This window comes from Lynx canadensis, chromosome D2 (genome assembly GCF_007474595.2).
Source record: "Lynx canadensis isolate LIC74 chromosome D2, mLynCan4.pri.v2, whole genome shotgun sequence".
Classification (NCBI taxonomy): domain Eukaryota; kingdom Metazoa; phylum Chordata; class Mammalia; order Carnivora; family Felidae; genus Lynx; species Lynx canadensis.
Genome location: NC_044313.2, coordinates 33,300,914 through 33,321,673, shown reverse-complemented (window position 1 = coordinate 33,321,673; position 20,760 = coordinate 33,300,914). Strand labels below are relative to the sequence as shown.

At 41.5% G+C, this 20,760-nt stretch overlaps 1 protein-coding gene across 1 annotated transcript in view; it reads left to right on the top strand.

Annotated features, from left to right (window-relative positions):
- Nucleotides 1-20,760, top strand: part of PLCE1 (phospholipase C epsilon 1) — a 197,143-nt gene that overhangs the window by 114,565 nt on the left and 61,818 nt on the right. Inside the window, 19 exon segments of the mRNA XM_030334220.1 lie at nt 1,785-1,840; nt 1,843-1,896; nt 1,899-1,942; nt 1,944-2,058; nt 2,061-2,180; nt 2,183-2,230; nt 2,233-2,372; nt 2,374-2,427; nt 2,429-2,458; nt 9,692-9,716; nt 9,719-9,733; nt 9,736-9,773; nt 9,775-9,873; nt 11,817-11,934; nt 14,621-14,715; nt 14,717-14,778; nt 17,320-17,442; nt 17,528-17,664; nt 20,321-20,559. Coding sequence (XP_030190080.1) covers nt 1,785-1,840; nt 1,843-1,896; nt 1,899-1,942; nt 1,944-2,058; nt 2,061-2,180; nt 2,183-2,230; nt 2,233-2,372; nt 2,374-2,427; nt 2,429-2,458; nt 9,692-9,716; nt 9,719-9,733; nt 9,736-9,773; nt 9,775-9,873; nt 11,817-11,934; nt 14,621-14,715; nt 14,717-14,778; nt 17,320-17,442; nt 17,528-17,664; nt 20,321-20,559 — 1,612 coding nt within the window.

The window sequence follows — 20,760 nt, the reverse complement described above, 5'->3', positions numbered from 1 at the left end:
CCAGTGCCACTGCTCCTGCCCTGCCAGGAGTCACAGTAGGCTGCCCAAGTGCCTTCAAGTCAGTGGGAACGTTTCCTCCCCAGAGATATATGGACCAGCTCCTTCTCAATTTATCCACCACTTTGCAAGCGATGTCTATGGATTCAAACAGCAAAAACCTTGATCTTTTCTTTTTTTTTTTAATCTCTATTCTTTTTTTAAAATTCTATTTATTTTCAGAGAGAAACAGAGAGAGTGTGAGCAGGGGAAGGGCAGAGAGAGGGAGAGAGAGATTCCCAAGCAGGCTCCATGCTGTCAGCACAGAGCCTGATGCGGGGCTCAATCCCAAGAACCGTGAGAGCATGACCTGAGCCAAAATCAAGAGTCAGCCACCTAACTGACTGAGCACCCAGGGGCCCAGAAACCTTGATCTTAATAACAATTCTTCATGCTTTGAAACAAAAAGAACAAGTCTCGGGCACATTCCTACAAAGGTGGCCCTACAGAAAGGAGGCAATAAGGTCTCTCTTGCCTTCCCCCTAGATCCTTCTGGCCCTGACAATCCAGATTCCCAACTCAGGGAAGACAACTTGGCTGAATTTTCCAAGCAGACAAGTCCTTTATGTGCACATGTATACATACATGAGCATACACACACACACACACACACAATGAAAATCTAAGGTTGAGTCAAGGAGAACTGTTCTTGTTCATCTAGCCACCATGGCTGTATTTTCCAAGTGTCTTTGAACTAATGGTATTTTTATTTTTTAACAGAGACACTTCTCAGGCCAACGTAGTAAGTCTTGTTCTGCCTATTTTAGCCCCATTGTGTTCAGGTCACAACATTTGGTTCTGATCAAGTAGAAGGCAGTCAGACTTAGTGAGGAAGGTCCCAGGCTGACAAGTCAGAGCAGAATCCTGCCTTGGGTAGGCCTCTTCTGAGCTGGATGATCTGGAGGGAGTTATTCTACCCCTTTTGAGCCCAGCTTCCTCATAGGTTAAAAAGAAAAAAAATCTTACATCACAAGTAGGTCAAATTAAGTGCAAAAATGTATATAACAGTGCACCTGGGTGGCTCAGTCAGTTGAGAGCCCGACTCTTAATTTCAGCTCATGCCATGATCCCAGGGTCATGGGATTAAGCCCTACATCAAGCTCCACACTGAGCATGGAGCCTGCTTAAGATTCTCTCTCTCTCTCTCTCTCTCTCTCTCTCTCTCTCTCTCTCCCTCTGCCCTTCACCACCCTCCCTCTCTCTCTCTCTCTCTCTCTCTCAAAAAAAAAAAGTATGTAATGTATTTAACAGTTCCTGACACAAGAGGGGAAACTAATACATAATGAAGATTGTTGATATTAAAAATACAAGAACTTATAGTAGTTCCTTTCCTTATGCCTACAGTCAGACATACTGCTAAATACATGGTTTTAGAATACAGCTATAAAAAGTTTACTCTACTTCAGCCAGGTCACGATCTCGCGGTCCGGGAGTTCGAGCCCCGCGTCGGGCTCTGGGCTGATGGCTCAGAGCCTGGAGCCTGTTTCCGATTCTGTGTCTCCCTCTCTCTCTGCCCCTCCCCCGTTCATGCTCGTCTCTCTCTGTCCCCAAAATAAATAACGTTGAAAAAAAAAAAATAAAGACATTTAAAAAAAAAAAAGTTTACTCTGACCTTTAGCAATTTTATATTTCCTATGCTAATTTGAATTTACAGTGGAGTGACAAATGATGTCCAGTGTCAGCGAAAGGCTTTGTGTTGTTCTCACTCTGATTACAAGACAGATCAAATTTGTATCTTTTTCCATTAGGTTTATCATTGGAGACCTGTTAGATTCTGAAAATGACATCTTTGAGAAATCCAAAGAATGGACGCTCACGGATCAGAAGAGCCACAGAAGGCCTTTGACCATGGGACAGAGCTAATCCATGGTACGTGCTGTCCATCCGAGCCGATGTGCACCAGTTCCCTGCTGCAGGGGGCCACTGTCATCCACTACGACCAGGACACGCACCTCTCTGCCCGATGCTTCCTCCAGCTTCAGCCTGACAACAGCACCTTGACCTGGACAAAGCCCACCACTGCTTCCCTGCCAGTGCTAAAGCAAAACTCGGTGTGCTTAGTAACACGTCTGAGCCTGGCAAATTCCCGTTACTGGGCAATGCTGGACTAAGTGGCCTGGCAGAGGGGGTCTTGGATCTGTTCTCAGCAAAGCTGTGTACATGGGACACCCTAGCATCGATATACACACTGTGTGTGTCAGAACAAACTGGGTAGCATGTTTCTCTCAGAGACTGGCGTGACGCTGCTCTATGGGCTCCAGACCACGGACAATAGATTATTGCACTTTGTGGCACCCAGGCACACAGCTAAGATGCTCTTCAGTGGATTGCTGGAAACTCACGAGAGCCGTGAGGAAGATGAGGAAGTTCCCTGACCAGAGACAGCAGTGGCCTGCGGAAACAGTATGTCAGCCTCTATCAGGTAGGGGTGTAGCCGTCCCTCTCTCCTCACTCCCCTAATTCTCAAGTCATTAATCTTGCAAAGCACACTTGGACCACCAGGGTTCATTCTCACCCTCTGTCATTTACTACCTCAGTGATACAGGGCACCTTCGACTTTACCTTTCTGTGCCTTGGTTCTTATCTATAAAATGAGAATGATAACAATACCCATGTTAGAGTGGCTGTGAGGTTTTGACTGAGTTAATATGTGTCAAGTCGTTAATGCCAGTTCCTATGTATAAAGAATAGCGTGTGGCTTTTATTAGGTCCAGTTAAATTTTGTATGAAAATAGAGACTGCGGTCATTGTACTTCTCACAGCAAAGAAACCAGTTATATAAGCATATTCGCTTACTCAAAGTTTCCATCGACAGCATTATGGTGTGAATGCTTTATATTAATTATGGACCAGCTGATACATTGAAACCTTCACTTGGAAATTGAAATCCTTCTCCATCACCTAATATGCTAGGTGACTCTCGGAGCATTAATTCACTGTGTCCTGCTGCCTCACTGTAGCACCTCTGAGCTTTAATGAAGTTCTTCCTCACCAGGTTTATATTGGCACAGCCCTGAGGAGGCAGCTTCGCACAGTCAGCTGCTTAAAGTGAGTGTGTTTCTCACTAACCCTAAAATTATCAGGTACTTAACACTCCAGCCAAGGGTGGTGGCAGAACTGGGCTGAGGTGTGAGAAGAGACCAGAAGGACCAGAATAGCATACTCCTGGAAGACAAGAGGGCAGATTGCTCGGGAAAACCCTGCCACAAGGGGCCACGACACTGTTGATGGCATTTCCAAATGAGTTGTATCAAAGCATTCAGTTTCTCTTTGTTATGGTTTTCCATCCTTTTTGGCAAAAAAAAAAAAAAAAAAAAAAAAAAAAAAGATCTTTTTTACTAGTGTCACAGAACAGATAGAACTATGGCTGAAATTACTCAAATGACTGATTTCATGTACTTTTCACAGTCCTAACATGTTTCTGACAAGTAGAGACATTTTCCCCTGGGCTGTTAGTAGAGACGCACATATATATGTGTGTATGTATGTGTATATATATAATGCTCCCTTTTTCTCCTTTACCCACATTCATGCAATACTGATGAGTGGAGATCATATCCTGAACAACTAATGGATTTTTTGATTAATAAGCATATAGGCCTATGTACACGATTATGCTAATACTGCACAGCACAAAGCCTATGTCAGTTAATTCATCTAAAGTGGAAACCAAGATACCTGCTTCCTGTCCGCTCCACAGGGAGAGTCCACTGCAGTCAACTGCTTGAAAAAATAAGTCTTCAGGGGCTATTGTAATGTTGATTTCTTTTCAATTTTTTTTTTTTTTTTTTTAGTATTTACTTATTACTGAGAGAGAGAGAGAGAGAGAGAGCGAGGGAAGAGAGACAGAGCATGAGCATGGGAGGGACAGAGAGGGGGGAGACACAGAATCTGAAGCAGGCTCCAGGCTCTGAGCTGTCAGCACAGAGCCTGACGCAGGGCGTGAACTCACAGACTGTGAGATCATGACCTGAGCTGAAGTCGGATGCTTAACTGACTGAGCCACCCAGGTGCCCAGGTAAAATGTTGATTTTTAATTATAATCATTCCTCAGCTTTCCACAGTCATGCAAATCCATTCAACCGGACACAAACCAAAGTCTCTGAGCTCAGTTATACTCACTGTCACAAAGCGGCTGGCAATGTGGTTTATTTGCTCCATTTGTTTCCTTTCCCATCTTCCAGCATAAAGTAGCTGAATGAACACCTAGGGTGTACTTGGTCTCTCATTCACCCTGGCGGCCTTCAGTTTTTGCTGAAGAAGGGCAACCAGCTGAGACCAGAAACAGCAGAAGAGGTAAGAGGCACGGCTGGAGCAGAGACAGGAAGTGACCTGGAGCCCAACTCAGCCCTTCCCAGTTGCACACACAGCAAGCACCCCTCCCTTCCCCGCAGCCCCCACTCCTCCACCACTGCATGGGAACAAGCCGTTATGGTGTAATGGCAGAACAGCTCCATCTACTTCGGTCACTTCTGAAAACAGGTGATGGTCTGCCTCAAAACATTGTTCTGCATGAGCCGCCAGGAAGACAGGCAAACATTTCTCAGAAACAGACACTCAGGATTTTATTAAGTGAAACAAACTCAGCGATGCTGATTATTTTCCCACCTTGTAGGACCAGCTCACAATTGTCTCAGAGAACATCAAAAAGATCCAAGTTGGTATTTTAAGAACAAAAGGTCAAATAGGCATCATGTTAAATGTCCCTCTTGGTGATTTAGAATACCTCTTAGCACACTTAAGGCTCTTGAGAAGTCCTAAGGTACAAAAGAAATGGGTTTAAATGTACCTATAAGTTAAAGAATTTATGAACAGTCTCGGGTTCTTCCAAACTTCTATTAACAGCCCTGTAAGAGTACTTCTTTCTCCCCAGTCTGGAAAGGGCTTATGTAGAATGTAATTTTCATGACATCAGAGTCTTCTTGTGTGATGAGTGTGTGAAGCTTCTTTCAAACAGAAGTAGTTTAGTACTAGTAATGCATTTGATCAAATGGAAATACTAACAAGAGATAAAGGGGAAAAAAACGAAGAAATAGTAACCTTATAATACAGCTAGGAATACAGGAAAATAAAAGAAAGTAAGCTGCGAGAGATTTGATGTGAAGTGTAGGAGAAAGACTGGTGTCATGAGTTTTTGGCTTGAGGTTACGCAGGCAGAGCTGAGAACCCATAATCCTGGGTATTTGGAAAGATCTCTGGGAAGCTGAGAAAGTCAAAACAGGGGTATCAGGTACAATTTGGTTGTAAGCAACAGAAACAGATTCTTGCTATCTTCTGGGGTGGGGGGGGATTTATTCAAAGGATTAGATACATTTAACAGTACTTAAAATATCATATACAAAGATAATGCCAAGAGGCAAAAGTGCATGTATAATTTTTAAGGAATCAGCTTCCTAATCCTAGTATCCGCATGAACTTCTTTTATTTTCCTGTATTCCTAAGGCTTCATTACAAGTATCACAATTTCTTGTCTTTTGCTTTACCTCCTGTTACAATTTTCATTAGATCAATTTACATTACTAGTATTAGAATACTCGTATTTGAAAGTAACTTTCTTCTAAAACTGAGAATGTATCTTCACTCACAATAGCTCTTCTTCCAAATTAAAAAGAGAAGGTACATCTTCACCCATCCCAATCAAGTTTTTGTTTGTACAAAATACAAGAAGAGTCAAACTATATTTTGCTTCCAGAACGTCTCCTTTAAAGATTAAACAAAGGCATCTGCCTTTTCCAGGCCTAAAATATTTCTATTAAGGGTTAAGCTTGACCCATTTAGGATGTTCTGATTTAGAAATACCAACGCATTGGAGGCTGATTCTTTTATACGTACATGGTATGGGTCTATTAAATTTTTTTTATTAAAGATTTTCTTTTTTTAGAGCAGTGCTAAGTTTACAATAAAATTGAGAGGAATGTACAGAGATTTCCCATAAACCTCCTGCCCCCCACCCATGTCCCATTGTCAGCATCACTCACCAGAATGGTACATTTTTTTTACAAAGGATGAATCTGCATTGATATATCATAATCATCCCAAATCCACAGTTTACCTTAGAGTTCATTGTTTAGGTTTGTACAGCTATGTAATGGCATATATTCATAATTATAATATCACATGGAGTATTTTAACTACCCTAAAAATTCTCTGCGCTCTACCTGTTCATCTCTTCCTCCCACCCTACCTCATCCTCCCCCCTGCCCCTGCAACCGCTTATCTTTTTATTGTCTCCATAGTTTTGCCTCTTCTAGAATATCATATAGTTGGACTCATACAATATGTAACCTTCTCAGGTTGGCTCCTTTCACTTAGTAATATTCATTTAAGATTCTTGCATGTCAGGGCGCCTGGGGGGGCTCAGTCGGTTAAGCGTCCAACTCTTGATTTCGCTCAGGCCATTATCTCACAGTTTCATGAGTTTGAGCCCATGTCAGGCTCTGTGCTGACCCTGCAGAGTCTGCTTGGGATTCTCTCTCTCTCTCTCTCTCTCTCTCTCTCTCTCTGTCTCTCTCTCTCTCCCCTCCCCTGCTAGCACTCTCTCAAAATAAACAAACTTGCAAAAAAATTATTAAAATAAGAGGATTCTTGCATGTCTTCCCCATGCTCATTTCTTTTTATTGCTGAATAATACTCCAGTGTGTGGATGTACCATAGTTTATTTATCCATTTACCTACTGAAGGACATCTTGGTTGCTTCCAAGTTGTGGCAGTTATGAGTAAGCAGCTAGCTGCTGTAAATATTCATGTTCAGGTTTCTGTGTGGACTGAAGTTTTCAACTGTTTTTGGGTAATACCAAGGAGCGTGATTGCTGGAGCGTATCTTAAGAGAATGTTTACTTTGTAAGGTGCTGCTGCACTGCCTTCCGAAGTGACTATGCCATGTTGCATTCTCAGTAGAATGAATTCTTGTTCCTGTTATTCCACATCCCCATCAGCATTTGGTGTGGTCAGTGTTCGGGAGTTTGGCCAGGTGTGGAGTGGTGTCTCATTTTAATTTGCAGTTTCCTGATGATACATGATGTGGAATATCTTTTCATGGTTTATTTGCCATCTTTATCTCTTCTTTGGTGAGGTGGTCTGTTGAGGTCTTTGACTATTTTTTCATTGGGTTATTGTTTCTTATTGTTGAGTTTTAAGTTCTCACGGTGTATTTGGGATAGCCATTTTTTTTTATTTAAATTTTTTTTTTCAAGGTTTATTTATTTTTGGGACAGAGAGAGACAGAGCATGAACGGGGAGGGGCAGAGAGAGAGGGAGACACAGAATCGGAAACAGGCTCCAGGCTCTGAGCCGGCAGCCCAGAGCCTGACGCGGGGCTCGAACTCACGGACTGTGAGATCGTGACCTGGCTGAAGTCGGACGCTTAACCGACTGCGCCACCCAGGCGCCCCTGGGATAGCCATTTTTTAAAGTTTATTTATTTATTTTGAGAGTGAGAGAGAGAGCACAAGTGGGGAGGAACAAAGAGGAAGAGAGAGAGAATCTCAGGCAGGTTCCACATTGTCAGCACAGAGCCTGATGCGGGGCTCGAACCAACAAACCATGAGATCATGACCTGAGCCAAAATCAAGAGTCGGACGCTTAACCGACTGAGCCACCCAGGCTCCCCTTGATAACCATTCTTTATCAGATGTTTCTTTTGCAAACATTTTCTCCCAATCTGTGACTTGTCTTCTAATTCTCTTGACAATGTCTTTCCCAGGGCAGAAGTTTTACATTTTAAGGAAGGAGTCTATTAAATTTTTAAAGATGTGTTAGTTAAAACCCATAAATAAAAAAGATAAAACTTCTACAAAGGATTACGTAGTTAATTCAATAACGTAGGTAAAATTTATTTATGAAACTGTGTCATGAAATGTTATTCCACTTTGAAAGTTAATTGTAGTGGCTTATTCACAGGGACTATCTTGAGCAGGACTGCAACAAGAAACAATGATCTCCAGCCATTTTCATTCTCAGTATCACTGTATTCAAGATTCATTGTCCAGGGAGGGAGATTCTGATTGGCTTATTTGGATCTTATGCCAACCATTGGTCAAGGGAGGATGTTTCACCTTTTCATAGATTCAAGGACTGTATCCAGAGGAAAAGAGATAAAGTAAAACTGGGGGTATGGTCAGAGAAAAGAGAAATGATTAATGGACAGGCATAAATCCCAGATATCCACCATGAGAGATCACCAAAGATATCCCACGTTAAGCATTCAAGTTACTCAGCATCCTGGATCCATAACAGGATGCAGGAAGTGGAGGTCACAACTCAAGTCATAAAATCAAATAGTTATTGAATGTTAGGGTAAAGGAGCAAGCACACACACAAAGACTTTGTTATTTACATAGTGTCTACAACAAAGCAAAATGTATTCACAAGAACTTCTTTGGAATTGCAAAGGAGGGCTGGCCTTAAAAGTTTGTGGAAAGTAAAAACAGTATATGGAAATTAATTCTGAAATGTCTATTTTATACAACCTGTGAAATATCATCCATATTGTCTTTAATTCATATGTGACTGTTTGTAGTTTATTCACTGAGCCTCCTTACTTACAGAGAGGAATTGTTGACCATTATTAGTTAATTAATCTCTGCTGCTACTCAGCTCATTTGCATGGTGTTATCTTATGAGAAAGAGCTATTGCAAAGCATTGCATGCCCCTTAAGTATCTTTTCACTGCTCGTAGCATCATAATATGAGTGAGGTAGAGTCCCCTGGGCTCTCTAGTCTTGGGTATCAGTCCTCAAGAGGACAGCAGCCCAACTATTTTATTTATTTATTTATATTTATTTTACTGAAGTATAATAATTGATACATGATGTTACATTACTTTCAGGTGTGCACCAACTATTTAATAATATATTTTCTCTGGGTTATCTCCCCAGAGCCCTCCAAAGTAAATTTCACATATGCCGCATACTCTATATTTCAAATCAAACTGTCCCAACCATCAACTAGAAAAAACAAAACCTGGAATGATGCAATACAAATAGAATTTGGTTTATTTAAGTAGATTCACACACAACCACACACACACACACCTCTTAAGTCCTCAGAGCCCTAAAATGCAAAATGCATCTTCATGAATGTTCCTACATTCTGGAATGAACCTCTGAAAACTGGGGAAGGAGAAGTTTTTTTTTTTTTGTTTGTTGTTTTTTTTAAATTTTTTTTTCAACGTTATTTATTTTTGGGACAGAGAGAGAGACAGAGCATGAACGGGGGAGGGCAGGAGCCAGAGAGAGAGGGAGACACAGAATGGAAACAGGCTCCAGGCTCGAGCCATCAGCCCAGAGCCTGACTGCGGGGCTCGAACTCACGGACCGCAAGATCGTGACTGGCTGAAGTCGGACGCCTAACCGACTGCGCCACCAGGCGCCCCAAGGAGAAGTTTTTTAATCCCCACTTGAATGTGGCCCCCTTGAAGCCATCACTTACTGGAACTCAGCAGGGGATGTGACCAGGACAACCAGAGGATATGATGAAATTCCCAACAGAGAGTCCTGATGGTTAGAAAACAGAACCACTTGGGTGGCCAGATCACTAGTCTTCAGAAACTGCCTGTGCTCCTCCACCTCTGGGAATTTACTAGAAGCCATTCATATATATACTTCCCCATTGCTTGCTGTTCCTTTAAGTGTTCAGGAATGTGATTCTTTTACAGGAAGATGGACGGTACGAAGGCCCAACTTGGCTCACGCCGTGGAGTGTTTGGTGGCAGGCGGTGGAGTACACGAAACCCCAGCCCCGGGGACATCAGCAAAGAGTGCCGAGAAGCCCAATGTGCAGAGAAACAACACCTTGGGCATAAGCACTACCAGGAAAAAGAAGAAAATCCTTATAAGGGTAGAGTGTTACTTGTTTATCAAGCACCAAACCCAATCATCCAGCACCATTTATGGTCTATGTCGCCAGAAACTACCTTAGATCATTTGGGTTGGGGACAAGACGCTCAGGGCTTACTGAGCATCTCCTGGTGCCAGGCCCCTGTTAAGAATGGAGTCAGCACCAGGAAAAAGTCAGGGGCCACAAACAATGGTATTCAGTAAGAGTCATTATCAAGCTATCCACAAAGTGCTCTGGGAGGAGAGAGAAGGAAGATTTAGGGCTAGGACGCAGGCACAACAGGCTTCGTAGGGAAGCGGACAGATGGGTCATGAAGGGTGTATAGGATTTGTAGACAACACGGGGGAAAGCATTTCTGGCAGAGGAGGCAGCAGGGAGGCATGAAAAGACTTGGCTTGTTCAGGGAAGCACATGTAGTTCCAGGTTCCTGCTCCAAGCTGGAACACAGGCTCTGTGGTGGGTAAGCAAAGGCTAAAAAGACCAAGGATCAGGTTATGAAGGTCTTACAAGGCCAAAATGCTAAATGTAGAAACCTAATTTAATTGTCAAGAGAAGCAATTTGAATGTCCATCCATGAATGAAAAGGTGATGTATCATATAATGGAATGGTGTTCAGGCTTTCAAAAAAGAAGGAAATCCTGTCATACTACAGTGTAGCTGAACCTTGACGACATTATCCTAAGTGAAATAAGCCAGTTGCAAAAGGACAAATGCTGCATGATTCCACTTCTATGAGGTACCTAGAGTGGTCAAACTCTTAGAAACAGAAAGTAGAATGGTGGTTGCCAGGGGACAGGGACGGGGAGGGGGGTGCTATAGGGGGAGTTCTTTTTGATTGCATATAGAGTTTCAGTTTTGTAGGAGGAAAAAGTTCTAGAGATCTGTTGCACAACAAGGCACGTAGAGTTAACACTACTGTAGACTTAAAAGTGGTTAAGATGGTAGGCTTTACGGGGGCACCTGGGTGACTCAGCCAGTTAAGTGTCTGACTCTTGATCTTGGCTCAGGTCATGATCTCATGGTTCGTGGATTTGAGCCCCAAATCAGGTTCTACACTGATGGTGCCAAGCCTGTTTGGGATTCTCTGTCTCTCCCTCTCTACCCCTCCCCTGCACTCTCTCTCTCTATCTCTCTCTCTCTCTGAAAATAAATAAATAGACCTTTAAAAAAAAAGAAGAAGGGGGCACCTGGGTGGCTCAGTCAGTTGAGCGTCCAACTTCGGCTCAGGTCATGATCTCGTAGTTGACGAGTTCGAGCCCACGTCAGGCTCTGTGCTGACAGCTCAGAGCCTGGAGCCTGCTTCACATTCTGTGTCTCCCTCTCTCTCTGCACTCCCTCACTCATGCTCTGTCTCTCTCTGTCTCAAAAATAAATAAACATTTAAAACTTTTTTAAAGAAGTATTGGTCTTATAAACTTGATATACAGCCATGACTATCAGAAAGGAACAAATCTTCAGGCTCCCCAAAAGCTTTAAAAGAAAAAAAGTGGTAGGCTTTATGGTTTTTACGTGGCAGAAATATTCGGTTAGTTACCACTATATATTATATATTATACTATATATATGTTATCACTATAACACAATAATATATTTTCTCCATGGTTATCTAGAAAAAGTCCCACTCTTTGCATATTAGAGGCTGTTGATGCCTAAGCCGAGCTTTGTCTGCTCCATAATTTGGTCTCTGTGATTCCAGGGGTCCTTTGCCTGCTCTTATCAGCCCTCCCTGTGCCCTCCCCCTCCACCTCCGAGTGCTGCTATATAGCAAAAACAAGTGGGATAGTGTAATGTGAGAATACTTGGTCAGCCTTCACAGGGGTCCATACTGATTTGGGGCCAGGGATATTGAAGGCAGTCAGAAAATAGGGATGCACCTGAGCTAAAGCAGTGCCAGGAGGGAGAGAAACACAGAATGAGAGGTATCGACATGTGTGTGTTCCCAGGGTGAGAGCGGAGAGGCAGCCGACGATGAGATGGCCACCCGAAAAGCCAAAATGCACAGAGAGTGTCGCAGCCGGAGTGGTTCTGACCCTCAAGACATGAATGAACAAGAAGAATCAGGTAAAGCCACATATTGACATTAGAGATGTTTTATTTTACAGGGAAAAATATGCATTTGGTTTTCAATTATGATTTAAGTCTTGTGTGCATTCTTAACAAAACTCTTTGTCTTGTTAAATATACTTACCTTTGTATTTAACTAGATGATGGAACCCAAGGGGTATTTCAGCAAGTACAGTGTACTTCAAAGAAGATTATCATTAATTAACTAGGCCTTATAGACAGGGGATGTGAGATATATAAAATACAAGGTGGAGGATTAGACCACTGATTCTCAAACGTGACTGAGATTTTTTTTTTTTTTTAACGTCTGGGGGCAAACCACTAAATACCTAGGAATAAATCTAACCAAAGAAGTGAAAAATCTATACACTGAAAAGAAAGCTTATGAAAGAAATTGGAGACACACACACACACACACACAAATGGAAAAACAGTTCATGCTCATGGATTGAAGAACAACTATATTAAGATGTCGTACTACCCAAAGCAATCTACACATTCAGTGCAATCCCTATCAAAATAACACGAGCATTCTTCACAGAGCTAGAACAAACAATCCTAAAATTTGTGTGGAACCAGAAAAGACCCTGAATAGCCATAGCAATCCTGAAAAAGAAAACTAAGCTGGAGGCATCACAATCCCAGACTTCAAGCTACATTACAAAGCTGTAATCATCAAGACAGTATGGTACCAGCACAAAAAAAGACACTCAGATCAATGGAACAGAATAGAGAACCCAGAAATGGACCCACAAACATATGGTCAACTAACCTTTGACAAAGCAGAAAAGAACATCCAATGGAAAAAAGACAGTCTCTTTAGTATGGTGCTGGGAAAACTGGACAGTGACATGCAGAAAAATGAACCTGCACCACTTTCTTACACCATACACAAAAAGAAACTCAAAATGGATGAAAAACCTAAACGTGAGACAGGAAACCATCAAAATCCCAGAGGAGAAACAGGCAACAACCTCTTTGACCTCAGCTGCAGCAACTTCTTACTTGACGTGTCTCTGGAGGCAAAGGAAACACAAGCAAAAATAAAATATTGGGACCTCATCAAGACAAAGGCTTCTGCACAGCAGAGGAAATAATCAGCAAAACTAAAAGGCAACTGACCAAATGGGAGAATATATTTGCAAATGACATAGCAGATAAGGGGTTAGTATCCAAAATCTATAAAGAACTTATCAAACTCAACCCCCAAAAACAAATATCCAGTGAAGAAATGGGCAAAAGACTTAAATATACACTTTTCCAAAGAAGACATCCAGATGGACATGAAAAAATGCTCAACAACACTCATCATCAGGGAAATACAAATCAAAACCACAATGAGATACCACCTCACACCAGTCAGAATGGCTAAAATTAACTCAGGTAACGACAGATGTTGGCGAGGATGCAGAGAAAGAGGAACCCTTTTGCACTGCTGGTGGGAATGCAAACTGGTGCAGCCACTCTGCAAAACATATGGAGGTTCCTCAAAAAATTAAAATAGAACTACCCTACAAACCCAGCAATTGCACTATTAGGTATTTATCCAAGGATACAGGTGTGCTGTTTTGAAGGGGCACATTCACCCCAATGTTTATACGGCACTATTGACAATAGCCAACGTATGGAAAGAACTTAAATGTCTATCAGCTGATGAATGGATAAACAAGATGTGGTATATATACACAATGGAATAGTACTCGGCAATCAGAAAGAATGAACTCTTGCCATTGCAACAACATGAATGGAACTAGAGTGTATTATGCTAAGTGAAATAATTCATAGTCAGAGAAAGACAAATATCATACGATTTCACTCACATGTGGAATTTAAGAATAGGACAGATGAACATAGGGGAAGGGAAGGAAAAATAAGATAGAAACAGAGAGGTAGGCAAACCATAAGAGACTCTTAAATACAGAGAACAAACCGAGGGTTGCTGGAGGGGTGTTGGTGGGGGAATGGGCTAAATAGGTGAGAGACATTAATGAGGACACTTGTTAGGGTGAGAACTGGGTGTTATATGTAAGTGATGAATCACTAAATTATATTACTGAAATCATTATTACACTACATGTTAACTAACTTGGATTTAAATTTTAAAAATAATATTAATAATAAATAAATAAATAAATAAATAAATAAATAAATAAATATCTGGGGGTGCCTGGGTGGCTCAGTCAAGCATCTGACTTCAGCTCAGGTCATGATCTCACCATTTGTGGGTTCAAACCCCCACCTTGGGCTCTGTGCTTATAGCTCAGAGCCTGGAGCCTGTTTTGGATTCTGTGTCTCCCTCTCTCTGCCCCTCCCCTGCTCTGTCTCTGTCTCTCAAAAATAAATAAACATTAAAGGAAATAAATAATAATAATAAATAATAAATAAATAAATAAATAAATCTGGATGCCCCTGGCCACACCCCAGCCAAACTGATTCCAGCACCCTCTGGCTGGGACCCTAACATCTCTATATTTTTAAGTTCCCCAAATGATTCTAATACGCAGCCAAGGTTGAGAACCCACCACATTAGTCCATTCATCAGAATATTTTGATGTTTCTTGTATAGAGATTGCCTGCATAAATTGATTCGCTCAGACATTCAGAAGCATCTTTGGTTTTTCTTTGATCTCTAGGGAAAGGATAACTGGTGTCATTGTCTCGTTTCTGTCTTTCTCTCTCACAGAGGCAAATGCCATCATGAGCCCTCCTAACACTCTGCCTTCCAGAAGAGCCCACTCTTTGACCACGGCTGGGTCCCCTAACTTGTCTGCCGGGACAATCATCTCCCAACAGGCCAGTGTCTTCCCCTGTGCTGTCTTCTTCAAACAAGAGCCCGTCCAGGTGGGGCCTTAACATGATAAACAGAAGGACCCTTCATATCATTCAAGTTATGTCAAAGGGCATCTTCCAGTGCTCTGTGGAAGCCTCTCTCTAATTTTGAGTTAACGATTACATTGAAAACTGAAAAACCCACAAGTTTTAAATACTTCCAATTTCCCTGATTTTGCACTCCTACCTTCTCATATTACTATAATTACTCCTAATTATTAGACTAATCCTTCAAAGGTCATACCACTAACAAAACCTGATCTCTGATTTTCTAAAGTTGCTTTGTTGAATATGGTAGCCACTGGCCATGGTGGGGTGGGGCTGGGGGATAATAATAGCTATTTAAATTCAATTTTAAATATATTAAAATTAAATAAAATTTAAAATTCAGTTCCTCAGTCACACTATGCACATTAAAAGTGTTCCATAGCTACAAGTGGCCAGTGACTACAATACTAAACAGTGCAGATATAGAACACTTGTTTCATTGCCAAAACTTCTATTGGATAGCACTATTCTGAGGAATAAATTAAGTGTTAATAGAAGCTACTTTACCCTTTGCTGATAGGTGAAATATATTTTATACCATCTTATACATAAGATACATGTCTGTAGAAATGAATGTATTAGAGCAAATTGGATATGCTAGGTATAATTCTAAAGCTGGTATTATAGTAAATTACTTATAAAGTCCATGTAAATTACAGATTTGAAACATCTACCCTCTCAGAAGAAATAATATTAACATGAAAGCTTTCCAAAGGAATTAGAATGCCACACCATCTCCCTCGACCCCTCAAAAAGTTTAAGAAATTCAGAGGTTCAGACAGAGCCAAGATAAAATAGGCACTCTTTACTTTATCAGAGGGATTGGAGGAGGAAATGGATCTGTGTAGACACTGGCTTTGGAAACATTATACACACACACTTCCTCTCTTTCTGACGCTCTCAAGGAAGTTTGCTACTGATAAGAACCCTACATGTAGTAAATCATCTTTTAAAGGGAAGCATTCTTTTACAATGTGAATAATGAACATAATTTATGCCTTATACATTCAGATTTCTATACTCGGTGAAACTGGGTCAAAGGTACATGGGAATTCTTTGTACCCTCTTGCAACTTTTCTGTCAGCTTAGGTTTGTAGCAATATTAAGAGCTACAAAGAATCAGAATTCTGTACGTGCTATTTCAGCCTGTACAGTATCCTGGGTGAATAAAAGAGCCAGAGAACTTAGATTGAGTGGCTTCTCCTTTATTTCAATCACTCAGGAGCAGGAAAGGGAAGGCCAGAGTAAGGGAGGAAAATCTTTCCAAAGAGGTAGAACTAATATGCTAGATACAAGATCACAGAGCCCTCCCACAAGAAGACAGGAGTCAGTGCCCACCGAGTAAACTACAACAGAAAGAAAAGAGAAGGCAAGGAAGAAAAATCACCCCGAATGCTGTTCAAGGAGAAGGCAAGGCTGAGCCTTAGAAAGGGAGACAGTGGACAGAGTTTCCTAAAGGTTCCTGCAGACAGTGGCAAATGATAAGCCACCTTATCCAACCTTTTTCATCTTCCTGAACCTCCACCCTCTTGTTTCCAACACCACGGGGGATCAACAACCTATACCTACAAAGGACTGTAAATCCATCCTTTGTAATTTTCGTCCATGTATAGAGGTGACCTTCAGATGTCAATGCAAAATAATTTTCCATGAACAAACACTGTTAGCAAGATTGAGGATAAACTGGCTATTCGTTACAATCTTCTCTGTACTTACATATTTGAAACATTTCAAAAAGTCAAAACAATAAAATAAAGCACAAAAAACAAAAATGAAAAAAAGGAAGATACTGTTTATTTATTTGACTAAAAACCAGCCAAAATATTTCTTAAATTATCTTGTCAGGGAACCAGTATAGAAAATAAAAATGTTGTGAAACAGCTAGAGTGAGGTTTTGACCGAGTGACTGGTATTTTTATATCGAATATACAGCCTTGGCAGGTGCAGATATATTCTAGGCAGAGTTGGCTTCTTTCCATTCTTAATATTTTTGTGACTCACATTTTCCATTAATATTAAAAGTCCTTCCTTGTTTTCATCTAATAACTGGTGAAGAAAGGAAAAAGAGAAGACATTGATACGGACTTTCTTCTCCAATGTGTTTCTATAATTTAGAATGTAGGAAAGAACATGCATAATTTCCCATAGGTTATACTTGAGTAATTTGGGGCACTTTTGGAAAAAAAAAAATAATACTTCAGAAACATTGAATTTAAGTTTTTTCCCCCCATCGACCTGTGATTCCAAAGAACTGTGTTAGTTAGTAGAGGAACATTACCCTTAGCCTCGTGGCCCTATTGAGTAGGCTGTGAACATGACACGGTTTCACTGAATGAGGTGTTTGCTTTGACACACTATAGATTAGTTTTGAGAGAAGTGAAAAGAGGGTCTGGAAAACAGCCTCAATCCTGAATGGCCTGCGGTCCATGTCTTTGCTCATGCGCCGTCAGAGGACGTCCCTGGGGCACAGTGGCCATGCCTGTTAAGGCCATGTCTTTGTTGCAGTGCTTGGAGCAGCAGCAGCTGGCACGGGCGGATCAAAGGCGGAATGAAAGGTTTCCAGAGCTTCATGGTTTCAGACAGTAACATGAGCTTTGTTGAATTCGTTGAGCTGTTCAAATCATTCAGGTATGGCATGCTGTCTTCCTGCCCTTCCTCAGCCCCCCATCTTTGTAACAATACTAAACGTGAGTGTTTTCCACTCCCCGCCCAGCGTGAGGAGCCGCAAGGACCTGAAGGACCTCTTCGACGTCTACGCCGTGCCCTGCAACCGAGCCGGCTCCGAGTCGGTGCCACTCTACACCAACCTAACAATTGACGAAAACACCAGCGATCTTCAGCCTGACCTAGGTTTGTGGAACGGTTTTATATTTCCCGTTGAGGCCTTTCTATCTAAAAACGAAGATGAGAGGTCCAGTCACACGAACCCTCGGCCCGTTCCACATGGCGTGCTGTTCCCTGCGGCATGATGAAACGCTTTGAGGGTTGTTTCAAGGTGTCTGGGGGGGTAGGTGCTACCGGCATTTTCAGCAAGGAAATGCATCATGGTCTGAGTCTGTTTATGCATTCCAGGATATTTAATCAATAGAGTCTTCCAGTCATTCTGACAACGGAAAACCCTCTCCCACCTGTGTCCAACGTCCACTAGGTGTGTGGTGCACCACCCATATCCTCCCTGCCTGCAGGCCGACGGTGCTCAACCCCAGGGTGAGGGTGTCTGTCCGTTGACAAGAGGAGTCTTTAGTGACCCGAGAAGAGCACTCCTGCTGAACATCCAGGGCACTTGTCCTAGTGGGTAAACCAAGATGTCTGCCTCCTCTGTCCCACTCACCACTACCACCGTCACCAACCACATCAAAAACCCTATTCTGTCATCACCACTGATGCATTGTCAGCCTACTATTTTTCTCTTCTGTTCTTGCTGACAACTAGAAACACAAAAAAGCAGAAACAAGAGAAACTGCCCTCTTTCAGTTGCTTTTTTATTACTTAAAAACTTACATTGTCCTCAGCTAAGAAAATTCACCTTTTCTACTTTAGTCATAAAATGTGCATAACTATGGATTAGTCAAGTAGTTGTACCTGTTAAAAAAAAAATCTTTTAAAAAAATTTGCTTATGTTTATTTATTTTTGAGAGACAGAGACAGAGTGTGAGCAGGGGAGGGGCAGAGAGAGAGAGAGAGAGAGGGAGACACAGAATCCAAAGAAGGCTCCAGGCTCTGAGCTGTCAGCACAAAGCTCGATGCGGGGCTCGAACTCACGAGCCATGAGATAATGACCTCAGCCAAAGTCAGACGCTTAACCGACTAAGTCACGCAGGCGCCCAAAAATTAACAGACATTATTTTTTAGAGCAATTTTAGGCTTACAGAAAAATGATTGTAAAGTACAGAGAGTTCCCGTATACAGTTCACCCTGGAGCAAAGCAAGGGTTAGGGATGCGGATCCCCCATGCAGTCAAAAATCCAAAGGGTTAACCTTTGTCTCCCCCAAACTTAACTTAATAGCCTGCTCTTGACCAAAAGCCTTAATGATAGCAATAACAGTTGATTAATCCATATTTTGTGTGTGTATCGTGTGTTATATTCTTATAATAAAGTAAGCTAGAGAAAAGACATTATTATTAAGAAAATTATAAGGAAAATACATTTACAGTATTATACTGTGTTTATCGAAAAGCTCTGCATACACGTGGACCCACATAGTTCAAACCCATGTTGTTTAAGGGTCAACCATACTCTCCCCTCCCCAACATACACTGTTTTTCCTATTATTAATATCTTGTATTAGTGTGGTATGTGACAGGTGAGCTGATATTGACATGGTATTAACGACTGAAGTCCACAGTTGAGTGTTCACTGTGTGGTACATGCTATGGGCTTTGACAGAAGTATAAGCACATGGATCTACCATTACAGTATCATACGCAATACTTTCAATGTCTTAAAAATCCCCTGTTCCCCACCTTTTCATTCTTCCCACCTTCCCTCTGAACCCCTTTTTACTGTCTCCATAGTTCTTTCTTTTCCAGAATGTTATATAGGTGGAATCATACAGTTTGTATGTGGTCTTTTCAGATTGGCTTCTTTCTCTTAGCAGTATGTATTTAAGGTTCCCCGATGTTTTTTCACAGCTCAATAGCTCATTTCTTTTTGTCACTGAATAATACTCCACTGCATGGGTGTACCACTGTTTATCCATTCACCTTTTGAGGGATATCTTGGTTGCTTCAAAGTTTTAGCAATTATGAATGAAGCTACTATAAATATCTGTGTGCATGTTTTTGTGTGGACATAAGTTTTCGACTCCTTTGGGGAAAAGCCTGGGAACGCAGTTGCTAAATCGTATGGGTAAGCCTGTGTTTAGGAACTGCCAGCTTCTCTTCCAAAGTGGCAAGAATTAAATAAAATAACTGGCCATAAATGTGGTGCCAATGTGGAACATTGCTGGTCAAAAGGTAAAATGGCACAGCCACTTTGGAAAAGAGTTTGGCAGTTTCTTACAAAACTTAACATACTCTTAGCATACAATCAGTTTCATTGATCAGTTTCAATTCCACATCAGTTGAAAACTTATTTTCACCCTGAAACCTGCACACAAATGCTTACAATTACATTCCGGAAGTACAAAACAACTGTAATTTTAAGGGTACACCTTCATTGTCTCTGAAAGCAAAACTGCAGTTATCCTCAAAAACCAAAGTTCAAATTCAGCCTGAAGTCCCCAATTGCATGTACATTTAGTTCTCATCTAAAACCTTGAGCTCATGGGCTTTCAAGATCATTGACCTCGTTCTCTCTTAGTTTCTTTTATTTATTCATTGATTCATTTGTTGTTCCTTCAACTATGTGAAGCCAGGGGTAGGCATGGAGTTTGATGGCCTGTTTAGACAGATCAGTGAAGAGTTTCTGCAGCTTACCAATTCCACAATGCCATTATCTCCAAAATGAACTTTGTGAAAGATTCTGGCTAACTTGTCCATGTTCTGTGGGTGGTTCTGTTTCAGATTTATTGACCAGAAACGTCTCGGATTTGGGGTTGTTCATTAAGAGTAAACAGCAGCTGTCAGACAACCAGAGGCAGATATCTGATGCCATTGCTGCTGCAAGTATCGTGACAAACGGCACTGGGGTCGAGAGCACATCCTTGGGCGTGTTTGGGGTTGGCATCCTCCAGCTCAATGACTTCCTAGTGAACTGCCAAGGAGAACACTGCACTTATGATGAAATCCTCAGCATCATCCAGGTTTGTACCCATTTCATATGCACATCTGGGTAGAGCCTCTGACTATTCTAATTATTTTCTGTTAAACATACTGTGTCTATACTTCTTTCCAAAGCCTTCTAGTCTGGGACAGAAACAGAGGGGCTTGATTTAATACCATGTATATATATGTGTATATATATATATATATATATATATATATATATACATATATATAATATG